This window comes from Equus asinus, chromosome 13 (genome assembly GCF_041296235.1).
Source record: "Equus asinus isolate D_3611 breed Donkey chromosome 13, EquAss-T2T_v2, whole genome shotgun sequence".
NCBI classification, from domain to species: Eukaryota; Metazoa; Chordata; class Mammalia; order Perissodactyla; family Equidae; genus Equus; species Equus asinus.
Genome location: NC_091802.1, coordinates 2,217,612 through 2,236,207, shown reverse-complemented (window position 1 = coordinate 2,236,207; position 18,596 = coordinate 2,217,612). Strand labels below are relative to the sequence as shown.

Here is an 18,596-nt window from a genome sequence, read left to right as displayed (position 1 = left end):
ACAGAGTCATCAGAACTATGAGGGCGAGGGGTATCTTTCTGCCACCCGGCTTGGAGCTAGTGATCTTGGCACAGCCACACTCACGTGGGGCACGGCTCCCTCCACCTGTCACAGCAGCAGGCAGCCTGTCCTGCTCTGTTTCTGCACCAGACACCAAGGTCATTCTCAGAGACATGGGCTGCCTGGCCCCTCCTTTGCTTCTTTAGGAGCAGGCTGAAGCTCTGGCCCACCTGTGTGGGTGGCCTTAGAGCAGGACTCCTGGAGACCATGTCCACTCCCTTGTCCAAATTGGGAGGATGCAGCCATATGTCCTTGTGCCTATTAATCCTGCAAAAAAGGATACTGCCCACACAAACTACCCTGAGGGCAGCCTGGCAGCTGGTGGTGGTGCCTGCCTCTGCCCACACAGGCCGCCCCCCCAGCCCTGTCCTCACCTAGAGCTCCAGTCTCCGACTTCCCAGAAAACAAGCCCGACTAACAGCTAACCTGGTGTCTGACCTGCCTGACTGCAGTGTTTTTTTCTTTTAAATGTGTATTAATTGCTTTGCCTTATTTCCATAGTGTAGAATCCCTGAGCCTTTCCACACCTCCCAAGTACAGATTCTTTACTTGGAAACTTTTTGTACTATTGAGAGAGACCAAAAGGCTTTTAGTCTGTCCCGCACGTTGAGGGGGTGGTGCGAGCATTGCAGGGAGGATTTTGCAACCTCTCTGGAAATAGCATACCCAACCTACAGAAATTGCTCCTGTTGCAGTGGAAATTGGCCAGTTAGGTTTCCTTGTGCGGTTGGGGCTATGGAAGATGGGCCCTTGCTCTCCCGGGACTTAGGCATGTGGATATCTGACGCCAAAGTTAACAACACTAGGTTCATTATCAGTTGAAGAGAACACTGAGAATCGTCACGAGCCAGGCTCCCTGGAGACTGCTGGTGCACATGCTCTCTCTCCCCTGCCCTCTGCAGCTCACGAGCCTTTTGCTTCTCCTGGCTGGCAGTCAGAGAGGAATGTCTCCCTAAATGCAGGGTGCAGCCAAGAAAATAGCCTGATGTGAGCGAATCTAAGTCCCAACAAGAACATGAGGGGGTTGGTAAAAAGAGCCTGCTGCTGCCAAAGCCCAGGCTTGGGCCAGAGGGTGAGGGACTCCCTCCTCAGACCTGGAGGACCCCCAGACACAGCAAGCCCAAGGCCACAAAGAGTGCTGCTGGGGCTGAGTCTGTGGGAGCACCTCTCCCCTTTGGGCAGGTGACCTTACTGCTCCCTGAGCAGAGCTGCCCTGCCTGCAGCCCAGTGAGGATCAGCTGACAGCAGACAGCTCACCCACTGCTCGTGTCAAAATCTGCCACTTCTGGCATCTGCCACGCCAGTTTGTCTTTGGACTCTGAAGGTGGACAGGGCTTCTCTAGCCATTGCCTCCGCTGAGCCAGCCCTGTCCAGCCTGTCATCAGAGAGAGGTGGCTTTAGGTGCTGGTCTTTGTTGGAGGGTGTTCCCGTCCTAGCTTCCTTTATTTTTCCTCTCTTCACATCTCTTTCCCTTTCTGCCTACCTCCTCCAGCTCACACTCTTCTTCAGACCCCTTGGACCAACCTTCAGCTTGAATCATTGCCCAGACAGATGCTAAAACCATGCATATCAGAGCCCACAGTCTCTTAGGGATCAGCTGGGCCAACCCTCATTTGACAGATGAGAACACTGAGGCCTCACAGGGGCCTGGTGATGTGCCCAAGGCCACGGGGCAGAAACAGAGTCCAGTGCCTTCTCTAGTCAAGGCCTCTCCTTTCCTTTCTGTCCACCTGGACAGGGGAGCTTCCTCTTCCTCCCCCACGGTGTCTTCAGTTCCTCTTTGTAGAGCAGTGACATGTTCAGTCTGTGTCTGATAGCACCTGCATTATTAGCAGGAACTTTACCCTGGTGTAATACTCAAAGCATCGATATACAGGGCAGCAGGTTTATACAGCTAGGGTGCTATGTCCAACCCCAAGTAAGCAAACCCCTGCCTTATGTTAGATAAGCTTTACTGTTAGCACACACCCTGGCTCCACAGTGATTCACACCCTGAGGCCAAGTGTCTTTCATCCTGTAAGGAGTCAATTCCAATAATTTCTGACGTCCCTGGGTTTCTGAATTAGAAAACAGAAACACCAGCCTGGAAGTTCAGGGACTCAGAGTCCTGACGGGTGAAAGGTAAGTATGACCTGGGCATCACCGTTTCTCAGATGAGGAGACCAAGGCCAAGAATCGCCCAAGCCCCTGCCCCTACCTCTCCACCCGAAACTCTGAGGCTTTGTAGGACAGCAGAGGCTCGGGAGCTCCTAGGTGAGGAAGCAAGTCTAGAGAGAAGCCACTCGCCTCAGGTCTTGGCCCTGGCGAGCCCAGTGCTCCCTCCTCAGCCTGGCTCCCGCAGCTTTGCTGTCCCATAGGTATACTACTTATTTGGACAAGTCTAGGAGAGGGAAGAAAAGTGTTCCCCTGATCCAGCTTTTGTGGAATTTTTTTTTTTTTTGAGGGAGTGATGAGTTTCTCAAATGTCACTGTTTATTTTCTGAGTGTGCTGGCTCTCAAGATTAATAGTCAAACAAGAAAACTGGAGCATGATCCCTGGCCTCGAGGGACTTTTTTTTTTTTAAACATTTTTTTTAAAGATTTTATCTTCTTCCTTTTTCTCCCTAAAGCCCCCCAGTACATAGTTGTATATTCTTCGTTCTGGGTCCTTCTAGTTGTGGCATGTGGGATGCCGCCTCAGCATGGTTTGATGAGCAGTGCCATGTCCATGCCCAGGATTTGAACCAATGAAACACTGGGCTGCCTGCAGCGGAGTACATGAACTTAACCACTCGGCCACCGGGCCAGCCCATCGAGGGACTTATTTTTGAACATTAACAAAAAAATTATAAGCGAAATCTGAAGGTTTAAGGCCCACGACCCCTTAATGGCTTTTTTCAAGCTTTTGCCACACATTAGGAAGCTCTGCCTATCGGATCTCTGTTTCTTCTGGGTGAACTAAAGCTGGTGGGTGTGAGAAAGGCCAGCACACACTCCAGCCGCTGTTGTTGGACATGTTTTCTCTTTGGAGAGTCGGCGGACTTTCCAAGCTTTAGTTCTGGGAACTTGGCATGGCACACATCCTCCCAGAGGCCAGGCATTCTGACTTAGAAGCATCAGGATAATGAAAATTGGCATCTGCTGTTAGGAGAATGTGTCAAGACAGAAGCCCTGCCAGCAAGCATTGTGTTAGCAGATCGAGCTCTGCTTTCTTTTTGGTCGGGAAGGTGGGTGCTGCCTCAGGTGCTATTAGCAGGTTCGTCGGGCGTTTGTGCCCTCCAGAGTAAGAAGCACATGTTCTTTGTCCCTAGGAGTCATTTCAGGTGATTTGATACTCCTTGATATTTTTTCATTTCAACCTTCTTAAGTCCCCAGTAAGTCACAGAAATAAAATGGCAACATAGACAGAATCTTCCTAATCCGATCAAGGTTGCTCCAGCTTTTCTGAAAATGCGTGTGGACTGCACACGCTGGGTCTGTAGTTAGGCACGGGCAGTGAAGCTGCTGCAGGTAACCAGAGCGAGGGGTCTGCCGACTCGCCGAGGGTGTGCCCATGTGCAGGGCTCCGGCAGAATGGCAGCCCTGCTCAGTGTGCTCGGGCAGGCAGAGAAGTCCTCACTCCACCGTGCACCCCAAACCCGGTCAGTGGCAGCTTCTACCTCCTGGAGTGGCTTGTCATGTCAGGGCAGGGCTGGTGATGTGAAATCTTTGCTCTTTTCCTTTAAGGTCATGCCATTTTTTAGATTTGGCAAACACTAAGGCAGTCCTTTTACTGCTTATTTTAACTTTATTCTTACACTAGATTGTGACACTGAGGTGAAGCCAGCTGTAGACATAGTGCTGGTGATTTTTCTAGAAATCATGGGCTGGTGAGTGAGCTCCTGGGAGGTATTTCCCAGACCCAGGCTAGGTGAGGAGGCAGGTCACCTCTATTAAGGGCAGTCAACTCATTTCTCTAGGCTGGGAGCCAGCATTTCATTAATGCAGATTCTAGGGGGTTAAACGTTACCTTTACTTCTTGTCACATTATATCTTACAGCAACTTAAGTATTTCTAGCCAAATGCATTTTTCAGGATCACTGCCCCTGAGGCCCTTGGCACAGGTGAGCCAGGTGCGGAAACTGCTCAGGCACCCATCAGGTGCGTCTTCGTTTGCTCAGGAGCCCAGTCACCCCCCTGGCCACTGCTCCCCAGATCTCCAGGTCACTAATCCCCAGGTCTCAGTTGAACTTCTTTTCTTTGACTACTGAAGCACAGACAGCCGTTGAAAGCTGGAAAGAAAGGATGAGACTAAAGGAAGCTACTGCATTCAGGGCTGCTTCATGATTTTCCCCTTAAAGAAAGACAAAGACAACTAAAGTCCCACTAAAGTCCCTTCTGTCATCAAAGCCCTCATTTTTGCCATGTTTCTCGTGGTGGTGAAAGATGCCTACCTTCTGGCAGCCAGGCCACACCCAGGCCCTGGGTGCTTCTCCTCCCACTCAGAAATGCAGTGGGCTCACGTTTTGAAATTCTTCCAGTGAGCAAACAGAGCCCTGCCGTGCTCCCAGGGCTGGCTGCAGTGCGCCCCTGCTCTGGCAGACTGCCACTTGGCCTCCCCAGTGGTGTCAAGGGTCTGCTAGGAACTCCTCGAGTCACCCCCAGGGACTGGGTTCAACAGCAGGTAGTCAGTACTCTTCCAACTGTCATAAACAGATGAGCTCAAAATCAGCCTGCAGTACCAGCACCTTCCTGAGATTAGAAGGTGCTTTGCAACCCTGGGCTGAGAGAAGACCCCGTGACGCGAGGGCTGACACACGTAGTCAAAAAGTTCTCCATTTCAAGAACACGTACCACCGCCCTCCCTCCCTCCCCCGTCAGCCCTGCTTCTTAGAATTGGCCACCTCATTGCTTTCCCCACCTGCCTTTTCACATGTGGCTGCCTCGTGTTGCCCGCGCCTGCTGTGCCAATGTGTTTTTTTGCTCTTTGTACGTTTTGGTTTCGTTTGGGGGTTGCTTTTGACGATTTACTTTGTTCGGTGTTCTGTCTTCCCTCGCTGGCTGTGGGGCTGCCTGGCCCGCTGCTTGCCGCCTCCATAGATCCCCGTTGCGCAGCCGTCTGTCATGGACGACATTGAGGTGTGGCTCAGGACGGACCTGGTGAGACTCGACTTTTCTATTTCGTGCGTAGAGCGTGGTGAGGCAGAGGCCCTTCTGAGGACAGGTTTTGAGGGCACCTGCGGGGGCCACTTCCCCGTGGTTGGTGGAGGAGGAAGGCTGGGGCAGGCACTGCTCCTGCAGCCACCAGCTCCTCGCAGCTGCCGTCCCATCCCACACAGGCGGATACCTGGAGGCCAGCTTCCACGGAGCACTGCTCTGGCACAGCCCTCCGCCTCGCCGCCACGTGGGCTGGAAGAGGCAGAGCTGGGGTTGCAGCCTAACTCTGTCTGCCTCCAAAACACACTTTTTCCCCAGTGACTCTTCAATTTTAGGTGTGTGTGTGCTTGGGTTCTTTTGCTTTTTTGTTTTTTGAGTATTTTTTCTTTTTGTTTTTTGTGGGGGTTTTTTTGTTTTCATTTCTTTTTTTCTCTAATTTGTGAAATATACTTAGAGATGAGTCGGGTGTTTGGTTTTTTTTTAATTCACTGTCATTCCCCTTTCCCAATAACTTCTGGTATCTTGAATCTAAAAGAACCCCTGCCCCAGGGAACATTGTCTTTATTCCCAAGAAACAGGGTAGGAAGGTGAGGACATCATGCTTCTGTAAATGGCAGCAGGTCCTGAGAAAGGAGGGCTGCAGTCTCTGGTCCCTCACTCTGTCCCTTACTCCCACTTTCACTCTCAGCGGCCTGTGTGGGAGGTGGGGTGGGGTCGTTGACCAGGGGCTGATGAAGAAATGCCCTCTAGGAGGGGAAGTAGCTTGCCCAAGGTCATGGGCTGGTCAGATTCTCCCCCAGACCTGGAGATGCCTTATCTCTTGCTCCTAGCTGCCTCCTCTTCAGGGGCCCTGTTCCTGGAGCAGAGCAGTTCTTTAACCACAGTGTCAGCCTGGTTGGCTGCAGGCTGCTGACATGGCCCCTCCCACACTAGGACATAGACCTCAGATGAGGCCTCTCACGGCTATGGGCCGCCTCCCTGGAAGGCCAGACTTTCCCAAAACATTCATTGCTCAGCAAGGCAGCCACTAGGTGCCAGGGGAGGAAGAAAACGCCTCATTATATCTTTCCCAAGGGAATGCCTGGAAAAGAAATAGCTCCTCTCATGGAAGCAAAGCAGGAAGGGCCAAGCCCGTCACCTCAGAAGGGGTCCAGAAAGGGGGACAGACCTGTTCAGCAAGGCTGCACAGCAGGTCAATGGCAGAGCCAAGAGGGAAGCCAGGTCTCCTGGCCCAGCCAGAGGCCTTGTCTACTTCCCCATCTGGCCCCCTTTCCTGTCACTGTCTGTACAGTGAATTCCCAGCCCCCAGGCAGCCCTAAGAGCTCAAGTGGCCCCCGAGTTCTACAAAGAAAATCCAGTCTGATCCCCTCTCATTGTTGAGAGCGCACAGAACCTCCATGGCTCCTCAGGGGCCAGCAGCTGGTGATGGGATCTGGGCTGCAGGAGGAGGCTGGCGCAGCTCCTAGGAGGCTGCAAGACATGGCCTCTGGCCCGACAGCGCTCCACTGCCAAAGCACTGCCGGGTCTTAGGCCCTGTGCCGTGGGCATCACAGCTCTGTCCTTTCCAGACTTCCCAGCTATTGATGTGGACAGTGACTTCCCAGAACCCTGTGGCTGGCTGCCAGGGGACGCTGAGTGGAGGAGCGCGTGAGGGGCCCTGGTGTGCCTCTGGCTCAGCCTCCTGTGGTCCTTTCTAGGGGAGTGTTGATGCCGGGTGGGGAGAGGCCTGCCGCCATCCTCCGCTGAAGCTCTGCCCAGAGAGCCGGATTGCACCTTTTTGGCGATTTTTCTTTCTGGCCCTTCTGGAGGATCAAAACCTAGAACCTATTCAGTTGTTTGCTGGGTTTTTTTGTTTTTTTGCTTTTTCAAAACAAAGTTCCTGTTTGTCCAAAGAGATGATCAGTACTTTGCTATTATAGAAATCTGAGGATGGGATGTAGGAAGTTTTGCTCAGGCTGTCGTGGGCAGTGCTGCCCTGGCATGGCCGCTGGTGGGGAGAGGCAGTAGGGCGGGTGGGGCCCTAAAGCCGTTCTCTCTGCTCCTCCCACAGAAGGGCGATGACCTGGAGGAGGGCGTCACAAGTGAAGGTATGGCCTGGTCGATGACTTCAGCCCCTCTCCCCGCACCGTTTGCTGCTCTGGCCCCAGGCGGTCGGGTACACAAAGGCTGCACCCCACCACCTAGAGCCCCCACTGCCAGAGCACCGCCTGGTGTCTGGCCTGGGCTGGGCCTCCTGTGCTGGGGGCTTCTTGGCTCTGTCCCATCCAGGCCTCATGCTGATGAGGAAAGTGTCAGAAAGAGCGTGTGATTTTCAGAAGGTCACAGAGCTAGTGAATAGAAGGTACAGATTGCCATCCCAGGTCATCATGACCCCAAAACCTGCACACCTAACCAGTTTGTCCCCACCCCTGAATGCTCACTGCTGAGAGGCAAGACACATGCCATGCAATCCACAGGGTGCACAGGGAGCCTCTCCGGGCCTGGTGTCCTGTGACCTCACTTCTAGGGGGGCCAGTTGATGGGTTGAGTGGGGAAGTTCCCATCACTGTCCTCCCAGTCCCCCATGTCCCATCTCACCCCCTCCCTCTCTCACCCCTCTGCTCCTCCCTTCTCATCTCCCCTGCCTCTCCCACACCCCACTCACCCCTCCTCTGCACTGCCTCCTCCCTACTCTGCCAGACCATCTGGTCAGAGCCCCCTCTGCAGGCATAGAACCTTGCTTGGTGGGTGAGGTGGGGTAGGGGGGATGTTCCCTACCAAGTCTAAGTGGGACCTCGTCCCTCCAGCTCTCCCTGCCCTGCCTCCCGCACTGATCTGGAGAAGGGAAAAGCTCCAAGTTGTCAGTGGGGCAGGAACCATAACGGCCCCCCTGCTCATAGCCAGGCTTCCTTCTTGCCCTGGAGGTGGCAGAGGAGGAAATCAAGGCTAGGCTTCCAGGCAGCAGAGTGCCCAGAAGCACCCCTGGCTCTGGCTGGCTGCTCCTCTGCCACTCCATGTTTCCCTCCTTGGCAGGTGGCCCAGGCCAGTGTGGCAAGCGTGGGGACTCATGCTGGGGTGACCCCTGGGGGCACAAGTGAATGGGGATCAGTGGGGAGCAGGTGGGACGTAGTTGTTTGAGCCTCAGTGTGGGCTAGCCCCCCACCAATCCTGGCCCTTGCCTTGGTTTTGTATTGCAGAGTTCGATAAATTCCTTGAAGAAAGAGCCAAAGCTGCTGAAATGGTTCCCAACCTCCCCTCACCCCCAGTGGAGGCCCCAGCCCCGGCTTCAAACCCCTCCGGCAGGAAGAAGCCAGAGCGGTCAGAGGATGCCCTCTTTGCTCTGTGAGCTGTTCTGTGATTTGGCTCCCCAGATGGCAGGTCACCTCTCGTCCCCATGGTCCACACCAGGCACTGGCCACTCCTCCCATCTCCAGCCCCAGTCGGTCCTGCGCTGCTGTATCTCCATGGAAATGCCACTGTGTTTGCTCCCAGGCCTCTCACTAGTCTGGACCAGCTTTAGCTATCTTCTCTCTGGATGGTGGGACAGCGTCGCTGCAGCCAGAAGCCCCTCACCTCCCCGTCTGTCCCGCCCACAGGCTCTTTCTGCCCATGTTTCCTCCCAGAAAGAGTGGGCAGCAAGGCCCAACCCCAGGCCAGGCCATGCCCTGCCCTTGGGACTGTTTCCTGGGCAGCCACCTGGACCGTCTTTCCTCTGGTCACCTGCCCACAGAGAAGAGAGTCAGACCCTGGACCCTTCCCCATGTGCCCTTTCCCCTGCCTGGTTCCTCAGGTCTCAGGCCAGCCTGCCCTCCTGTGCCCCTCTGTTCCGGAAAGGGCTTGTTTGCACCTGTGGGCTTAGTCTCCCTCCTTGGACTGCTGCTCCCTGACACGTGTCACCTTGTGACAGTTGGCATGCTCAGCACTTTAGAAGGCTCTGTGGAGTACCTATTTGTGGGGTCTCTCATCTTCTTGACCCTCTCTCTATCACTCAGCTGCTAGCCCAGGCCCATGACCAAGCTGGCTCAGCAGCCAAGCCTGGGACCAAGGAGCCCCCGATGGACCCACAAGCTCCTGGTGAAGGGCGACAGAGCCAAGGGCTGCTGGGAGGGCAGCATGCAACCCACGGATAGTGGCCGCGTGGTGCTGGTTAGCTCCTGCAGAGATAACACCGCCATAAACCAAACTGCCCCCAGCACACTGCATGCTCCCCCACGTGGTTGGCCCCATCTGTGGAGGGACCCGCATGGGGAGGAATTCCTCTGGCTTGCTTGGGAAAACTGTGGGTTTGTGAGCATGCTACACCCGGGGCTTTGGCCTGGCCTGTGGCAGCCTCTGTGCCTCTGCCTCCAGGGCCCAGCAGCAGATGGCTTTGCACCACGCTCAGAGATCCAAATGACGGAGGGGTCAGAGTGACACTAAGACCCCTCCACTGCTCCCTGGCGTGCGCCTCAGCCTCCTCCACAGACAGTCCTGACAGCCTGACCTCCCACCCCAGATCCCCCAGGCCACTGACTTGTACCCTCTCTGCAAGCGAACCAGGAAGGCTAACAGAGCCTGGGGCAGAGAAGCTAGGGGCTTGTGACACCTCCTCCCATCCTGGGCCTTGCTGGTGTGTCTCCTGGCCATGGGCAAGGTGCTCATGGCTCGGCTCAGGCCCGGGTCCAGCCTGACCCAGCCCTGTGTTGCTGTCGCCCAGAAGAACGAACATGCTGCTACAGCTGCTTCACACCAGCCCCGGGGTCTGCGAGGCTCGGGTCAGTGTTCCAGCATGTGCTGCCCAGGTGCCAGGGGCAAAACTTGGCTAGGCCACCACGTGTTCCTGACCCATGGTGTGGTTAGCCCTTCCCACCTGGCAGCTGGAGCAGGGAGAAGAGGCTGGGCCTGACGCAGGCTGAAACCAGTGCCATGGGCTCTTGGACAAGCATTTAGGACTGGGACTGGAGCCGAGGGCCGTGCTGAGCACCAACAGGAACAGTTCTGGTGGAGAGCAAGGCACTGCCCACCCTGGAACCCCGTGCCCTGTCTAGCACCACTGTAGCTCCCTCCAGAGAGGAGGCCTGAGGTCTGGCTGGGGGCTGGTCTGGCAGGACCAGCTGGGGACGTCACACTCCAGTTCCTCAGAGGACACCCAGGATGCTCCTCCTCCACAGCCTGACCTCAGCCCTGCCCCTCTGGCAGCATGCACCACACCTCTACTCTCCCCCGCCTGCCCCTCGGTCAGCCCTCATCTCTCTCCTCAACTCTTCCCAAGGGCAGAGCCCTGAAAGCCAGCTTGGATATTAAGACATCTGACGTCAGCTGGCTTGACACAAGCTGCAGAGAAGGTGACTGGGATGGCGCAGTTGTAGCCAGCAACCCTAGCTAGTATCCCCAGCCCTTTGGTGCAGACTGGAAGGATTATCTCCGTGAGGGCCAGGGGCCCATTTTTGCCAGCCTGCCAGAGCCGGGCCTGTGCTGGTGAGCAGCTGGACCTCAGGTGGTCAGTCCTGCAGGAGCCCCAGCACCACAACAGCTGGGCCCAGTGTCCTCTGAGGGAAGAGCCAGCCTCCCTGCCTTGCAGAAGGGGAGGTCCCCACAAGACCAGGAGTCTGAGGGGGAGAGCAGGCTCCTGGCGATGAGTGAAGCTGAGCCATATGCCTGTCTGGGGAGACCCCAACAAGGCTGCTCCCCAACTCCAGCCAGTCAGCCAGGCACGGCTTGGAGAGGCCTGGCCACCCTGGGCAGCAGGTGGTGGTGGACTCCTGTGGGCTGGCAGGAAGGCACTGGCCCATGCAGAGAAGTGTCACCTGCCTTCCCAGCCTGGAGCTGCCCCTCCTTCTCGCACATCATGTCCAGAGGCAGCTGCCCCTTCCTGGAGGCTGAGGTGACGCATGCTTGAGGCCTGCACAGGAAGCCAGTGCAGGCCCTTGAGGGGGTTCTGCCCAGCCAGTCCTGAGGCTATGGGCACCCTGGGCCACTCGGCTGCACTGCTTGCTCCCTTCCATCTGGGGAGCTCAGCCCTCAGGCCCCCTGCTTGGGAAAGGGAGCACAGCCCTGGCAGGAAGTGGCCAGAGCTGACCCCCAAGGAGAGTGAGACCCTCACCAGCCACCAGCCTCTCCACAGTGTTAGAAGTCACAGATACAGTATGTACTTAATTACACTAAATTATTGCTGAGATTCTGTATAAGCACTAATTATACCTGATTATAGGTTAAAATATTTATTTTGTCAAAATATTTTCTTGGGGATGTGTTTAACCTTTTCTGTGTTCATTGTGTGCTGAGACGTGAAAACTAACCATTTCCTCCTGCCTACCTTTTTGGCCAGTGGGCAGCAGTGAATGGCACTATGTGCAGTTTGACCCATGGCACTAGTGGGCCTTTGGTCAGCCTGACCCGGACCCCCCAGGCATGGAGCAGACCCCTGGGGCCAGGCTGAGAGAGGACTGACTCGCTTATCACGTGCATGGCACAAGGGGTTTCAGAGCCCAAAGGGCTTGTTGCTGGCTGGGCCAGAGGGAAAGGTGACTGTTTGTCTGTTGTCTGTCCTCTTGTCTGTCTGTCAGCCCCCTCAGTATGAGTGACTGTCTGCCTGCCCTTCCCCTTTGCATGAGGGGTCCAGAGCAAGGGGGCCTGGGGAGGCGTGGGGCCAGCACTGTCACTCAAGGCCCCCAACTGGGAGAGTGGTGTCAAGGGTCATGGCAGCCTGCGACAGCAGCCACCCAACCTCTTCCTGTGTCGCAGGATAGACAGCTGGGCCACCACTTCGGCTCCTTTCTTCCCACCTGCCGGCACACCCCAGCTTTCTGGATAGTTTGAGGGGGGCTGCGGGCCAGCGAGGGAAGAGCACCATAGAGGGATGCCGTGCCATCAGCCTGGCCTCAGCCGGCCCACCATGAGCCTCTCTATCGTCTGCTGTTAAGACTCTGGGCTCCTCTCCCCTGTCCACCCACATGGGGAACCCATGGCTAAGTGTGTGTGCACCCACAGGACACCCTTGTGGTATCTGCCTCTTCCAGTGCCCATCTCCAGCCCTTCCTGTCCATGGGGTCCAAGCTGGGCTTCCCCTGCAGCCACCAGTCTCCAGGAACAGCTGTCAACCCCAGAGTCACTCTGCTTTTCTTGTGTATAAAACCTCCAGGCTCTCCTGGAGAAGGGGGGGGTGGATATTTATTTCCAAAAGTTTGCACTTACTTTGTGAGGGGTCTCAGGATTGTTGGGGGCTATTGAGAGAAGGAATGTATTCAGTTTGTTGTCCAGTCGTCCCAGAAGTCTGGTGTGCTGTCACTGTCATGTGTTTCTGCCGGCAGAGCCGGTTCTGGAGGGTGGGTCAGTGCACGCGAGGCTCAGCAACACCAAAGCCTCCATTCACCTACTGGCTCTCCTTCCAGATATTGTCTCTCTAGTTTGGGTTCTTGCATGTAAAATACTCCACAATAAACAACAAACAAGCAAACCGTTGCCGTGTGATCTCTGTTGAGTGGGCTGTGACTGTCTGAAGGGCCTGCCCGATCTGACCGCCTGCTTTCTCTAAGCAGGGGCTGCTGCGGGGCCCTGCTGGAGGCTGAAGCCTGGGAAGCCCGCGCCCCCGCTCCCCCTGTGGCCAGGCTGCTGGAGCAGCCCCTTGGCTGGCCAGAGGAGTCTGAGCTGGAGGAGGATCCCCTCACCTGTCTCTGGTTGGCCCTCCTGGTTTGGGGTGTTGGTGGCGGCAGCTGTACACCTGCCATGGCCTGCCTGAGTGCTGTAGGACCAGGGGCTGTGGTTCTCTCTGTGTCTCATCCCTGGTCCCAGACACGCCGGGGGAGGCACTCACCCAATTCGGATCATCCAAGACCTTGAGCAGGGGGGCCTGAGTCACCTCCTCAGCCCCAGCTCAGCTGGACTCCCAAACTTGGCCGGGCATCTGGATCTTCCATAGAGCTTGTGCTAGGTGCTGGGCTTGAGGCTGCTGCGCCAAGTCTCCCTCCCTCTGAGTCACAGCTTTCCTGAGATACAACTCACGCAGCACGCAGTTCACCCTTTTACAGTGTACAGTGAGGTGGTTTTTACTGTATTCACAGAGTTTTGCTACTGTCACCACAACGAATCTCAAGAGCATTTTCATCACCCCCAAAAAGAAATCCCTGCTCTTTAGCAGTCACTCCCCACCTCCCTCCACACCCCCAGCCCTCGCTCCCTTTTATTTATTTATTTTTTTGAGGAAGATTAGCCCTGAGCTAACATCTGCTGCCAATCCTCCTCTTTTTGCTGAGGAAGTCTGGCCCTGAGCTCACATCCGTGCCCATCTTCCTCTACTTTATATGTGGAATGCCTGCCATAGCATGGCTTGCCAAGCGGTGCCATGTCCACACCCGGGATCTGAGCTGGCCAACCCTGGGCCGCCAAAACGGAACGTGCACTCTTAACCGCTGTGCCACTGGCTGGCCCCCTTCTCACCCTTTTAAAAAGGCTTCTTTCCTTCTCTCCTCCTGTCCTGGGAGCTGGGCACCCTGGGCCATGCTGCCGGGCGGCGGCGGGCCTCCAATACACAGGGGGGACCTTGAGGGGCGAGTGTGGGAGCTGCGTGGGACCTGCGCCTTCTGAGTGGCTCAGGGAGGCTAGGAGCCCTTTAATATCTTGACCTCCCAAGGTTTGAGGATGGACCTCAAGTGAGGTGGACTCGTCAAGCCCCCAGATGAAACTGGAGTAAGTGCAGGGACATCTGCCCACCCTGCCATGTGTAGGTGAAGAGACAAGGCTGGAAAAAGCCATATGCTTGCCTAGAGTTGCCCAGGGATCAGCAGCAGAGCCAGCACTCAAACTCAGACCCCTGGCCTCCCAGAGCCATGGGGGAGGGGCGACGAGGACACTTGTCTTCGTGGCCAGCAGGCGAGCCCACCCCTCTCTCTGAACACCAGCCCTTTGGGAGGGTAGCTCAGGAGGGGGCAGCCATACTTGCTGATGGGAGGCAGGTGGGACCACCAGCCCAGGCCAGGAGTGGCAGTGCCCAGCTCCCTTTGGCCCGTTGCCCCCCGGAATCTAGGGATCTCCACACAGGCCCTGTTTCCGGCCAGTCTGAGTGAGACAGAGGCTGCTCCTTCTTTGGAGCTCTGAGAGGAGCTGCTCTCCTGCTGTAGTCTCCCTGCCCAGAGATCTGGGGGGCAGTGTGGGCACACTGTGGGTCCTGCCATGGCTCGGGGTCCCCTGCCCGCCAGCCCCCACTGAAGCACCTAAGGAGGCGACAGTCTTTCTCTAACCCACCTCATTTCCAAGAAAAGGGTCTCTTTTGGGTCCCCCAGTTCTGAGGGCGGGCAAAACCAGAGGCCTTAAATAAGCATGAGTCACCCAGAAATTCCGAGAAGCCCCTGCCAGTTCTTGCTGGGTGGCCCTCAGCATCTCAGGAAGTATCTCTCAGCACTGGGGAGCTGGCAAGATGTTTCCAGAAACTGAGTGGGCTCCTCCATCTGGTGCTGTCTCCTCCCCACCCCATGCCTGCTCTAAGAGGGCCCTACCCTACCCGAGGGGCAGGCTTCACTGCAGGTCCCTGAGCAATCACTGCCTGTCTTTGGTCTTTACTCTCCTGATCTGTAAAATAGGATCATGAGTGGTAAACCCAGCACCTGCAGGGGCCTTGTTATTATCCCCATTTATGAGCGAAGTGGTCTAGGCGTGACACCCGGAGGCTGATGGAGACTGTGGGGGAGCTCACAGCCCCGGCTAAAGGGGCACTCAGTTGTCGAGCCCAGTGTCGCTCGACAGCCCCATTTTTCAAGGAAAGCCGGAAATCCAGCCTTCGGAGGACATCTTCTACATTTGACAATTAATTCAAAATCAGAACCCACGTATAGTTGGATTTGGCCTGTGGGGGTCAGATGATGCCTGGGGTCCCCATTCACTCTCCTGCCACCAGTTCAAACCACCTCTTCTGTGATTCCCCTTCAGTCTACACCTGGCCTCTCCCCAGCAGCCGGTCAGCCCCCAGGGGACAGATGTTCCTGTGTGCTCTTCAGCTCTATGAGCCTCATCATCACTGTGCAACAGACTTGGGGGCCAACCAGCTTTTTTGTGGCGATCTACTGAGTGACTCATGAATGACCCTGGAGGTGACCACCATGAGTGAGCCTCCCCGGGCAAAGCTGACCCAGAGAGGCTCAGAGAGGGCTAGAAATAACTTGGCCAGCACAGAGCAGAGGCCAACCTGGCGTGAGAATACAGGGTCATCTAAGGCTGGACTCATCCCTGTCAATGGCTCTCTGGTTCCCTTATGTCCAGATGGAGAAATGGCAGGGGGGGAGCCCAAGGCTCCTGGCTGGCTCTGTGCTGCCTGCGCCCCTCAGCCATAACCTGAGCAGGTCCCACCTTAGATAAACAGAGGCAGGCAAGTGAGCCGGGGGGCTCCAGGAGTCATGAGGGGTCTCAGTATCCTCCTAGGCAACGCCCAGGGCTGTCAAGCTCAGCCTTCTTGCCCAGTGCCAGCGGCCCTGGCAACTTCCTGCCCGCCCCTCCACTCACCCCTGAGCTCGGGCACAGAGGACATGGCTGGCACGACGAGCTGCCTTGGCAGAGGCCCTGCCCGCGCTGGACACCTGCCCAAAATGGCTCTGACCCCACAGAAGATCCCTTTCGGTCACTAAGACGCCCAGGGAAGGAAGGGGGGAGATGCAAAGCCCTGTCTCACAGCTGGCAAAACCGAGGTCGGGCAGGAGCGGGGCTGGGTGGCCCGGGCCGAGCGCCGGCTCTGGGCTCCGGGCTCCGGGCTCCGGGCGCATGGCACAGTCCCGACAGCCGGGGCGGGGCCGTCCCCGCTCAGCCCGCCCATGGGTCCGGGACGCACACCTGGCGGCAGGCCCAGCCAGGTGTGTGCCCGGAGGCGGCGGAGAGAGCAGGCCCAACTGGCCCCAGGGGCCCGGGCCCTGCCAGCCCGCAGCGCGGCCCCTCCTCACCCCCGGGTCGGACGGGCGCGGCGCCTGGGACCCAGGGCCTGGCTCGCGGGAGCCTGGCGCTGACGCCGCGTCACCCCACCCCGGGTCGGGCGCCCATTGGCTGCGCGGCGCCCGCGGGGGCGGGGCTCGGCTGGCGCGGCGCCCCAACTCCCCCGGCCTCCGGCCGCTGCCCTGCCGGCCGGCGAGGAGCCGGCGCCGCTCCGCAGGCTGCGCGACGCTGGCCAGACCAGGGCGACAGCGCGCCGGGGTCCTGGGCGAGGCGCGTCACCTGCCCGTGCCTCGGTCTTCCCATCTGTGAAATGGGAGTGATAGCAGCGTAGTCCTCCTAGGGCTCCTGGGAGGGGTCAACGGGTTAACAGGGGCGAGCGCTGTGATTGTAGCCATTGCAGAGCGGGCAGCCAGCACCGCTCCTCCCAGGCACAGCAGGACAGAGGGTCCCCGCACGAGCTCACATCTCCCCGGCCAAGGCGGGCATGAGGCGCTTGTTTGGGGGTCTCGGGATCTTTGAGAGGGAGGAACCAAGAGAAACAGGTTTCCCTGAAGAACCGCAGCCCCCAGCCTGGCTTTCCCCAGTCTTGCCTTGAGGATCGCCCTGGTAAGCTCCGACTCCGGAGCAGGTTTAAAGCTCACGCCCCAACTGTGTCCCATGGGGGCCTTCTTTCAGGCTCAAGTTTCAACTGGCTTTCTAGTTTGGGCTGCAGGTCTCCGGCTGACCTTACCAAACCCTCTTTCCCCTAACTCCTGCACTTATGGAGTGCATATTTATTGAACCATGCTCTTTACATATGAGGTAAATCATTTAAAGAACACTGAGACAGATCTGTTGCGACAATGACCCCAATACACCTTACCTGCCTCTGCAGAGTGACTGCAGGAAGGGTTTTCTCATTTAGCAGATCCAATAGCTGAGACTCAGAAAGGCGAAGTTAAGTGGTTCTAGGTCACAGAGCCAGCAGGTGGAAAACCAGACCAGCTTCCTGACTTTGCAGAGAGCGGAGTTTAGGCTTCACTCAGCATCCCTCCTCTCTTCACTCCTCTCCCTGGGAAGGGCTGTTAGAATTTTCGAGGAAGTCCCCAGATTCCCAAGGCCTCCGGAGTGCATGGCTTCTGCTCCGGGTGGTGGGGTCTGGGGAGGGGGTGCAGGATGGAGGGGAGCTGAGGAGAAGCCGGATCCCTCTGTGATCCCCAGCAGAAGCTCATCTGGAGGGGCCAGACCCTGGGTGGATCCCTTAGCAAGGCCACTTCAGGGGCAGATGTGGTTTGGAGAGCCCCACAGCCCCTGGCCACCCTGTTCTGGGTAATTTTCCACAGCAGCCACTTCCAGGAGGGGAAAAAAAAGAGCTGCGTGCATGTCCAGGCTGAGCCCCAGGGACTTGTGCCTCCAAGGCCTCTCTTGGCCTGGGCACCCCTCTTCTAAAGCACGCCACTAATTTTACTCCCTCAGAGGGCATAGCCAGACAGGCCATATCTGGAGTCTAAGCAAGGCAGCATTCTGGATGGCAAGACTCACTGAGAGTAGGAGGGCCTGGGGGTCCTGACCTGTGATACGTCTCCTTGGCTGCGCTCCACCAAGGGTGCCTTTCTCTGCTTGCATACTTCCAGGGACAGGGAGCTCACTGCCTTCCCACTTTCAGATACCTGAATGTTAATTCTGGTTTATCTCAATCAACCTCATTGGGTCCCCTCCCCTGCCACCTAGCTCAGTCCCCAATCCACAGGGCCCAGGGTTCAGTCTCCAGCCCTCTCACCAGCCAAGCTGCGTCCTCTGACCCAGCCCCACCTGTCACGATCCAGGACAACTTGGCTCAGGTCTAAAGCGCAGCCCGCCTCTGCCTCCTGCCCCCCTCCCACTGCTCCAGGGACAAGCACCAAGCTTGGAGTCAGAGAGCTCTGGGCCACCCCCCCCCCCCCCCGGGTGGCTGTCCCTGAGTAGCTGTGTGAGCCTGGGCAGGTGGGTTCCTTAAAACTCTCTGGGTCTTCCTGCCCTCCTGGGTACTGAGGCCAGCCTAACTTCAGGGGCTGGACTGGCCCACCGGCCCCCATGCCCTTCTGCTGTCCCCACAGCTGGATCTGGGAGGAAACCAGATCAAGTAGGATGGGAAATTCCAGCCTCTGCCAGGTTCTCCTTGGGCCACCTCCTCCTCAGGAGGCCAATCTGATCTGAGAGACTGAGAAGGGGCAGGCTGATGTCACAGCCCAGCCTCCCTCCATGTCTTCACTAAGGTCCTAGCCAGCCTATGGAGAGGTATCCTCAAGTCCCAGTTACAGAGAGGAAACTGATGCACAGAGTGGCGGTGTAATTGGCCCAAGGCCACACAGCAGGTCTGTCTTGTTCTGAACAGCCAAATCTAGGATGAGGTTTGTCGGGCCACCCTCCACCCCAAGTCCAGAGACCTCTGGGAAGGGCCCAGTCCTGGGGCTTCCACTGAGCCCCCTTGCTTGGTGCTGGAGAAACTGAGGCCCAAGGAGGGGCCCGGCCTGCCCGAGCTCCCGCAGCAGTCGGCCAGAGGCTGCCCAGCATGCGGCTGGGGGAAATGAATG

At 57.1% G+C, this 18,596-nt stretch overlaps 1 protein-coding gene across 8 annotated transcripts in view; it reads left to right on the top strand.

Annotated features, from left to right (window-relative positions):
• TOM1L2 (target of myb1 like 2 membrane trafficking protein) overlaps positions 1-12,589 on the top strand; it is a 118,110-nt gene extending 105,521 nt beyond the window's left edge. For 5 of the 8 annotated variants that reach the window (XM_014856164.3, XM_014856150.3, XM_014856140.3 and 2 more), the window contains 3 exons: positions 5,119-5,178; positions 7,226-7,262; positions 8,352-12,589. In XM_014856164.3, the coding sequence (XP_014711650.1) occupies positions 5,119-5,178; positions 7,226-7,262; positions 8,352-8,500 (246 nt within the window). In that variant the 3' untranslated portion in view covers positions 8,501-12,589. The remainder of the gene's footprint in view (positions 1-5,118; positions 5,179-7,225; positions 7,263-8,351) is intronic. The other 3 variants (XM_014856173.3, XM_014856157.3, XM_070482239.1) reach the window with 2 other exon arrangements.
• Positions 12,590-18,596: the final 6,007 nt, after the last annotated feature.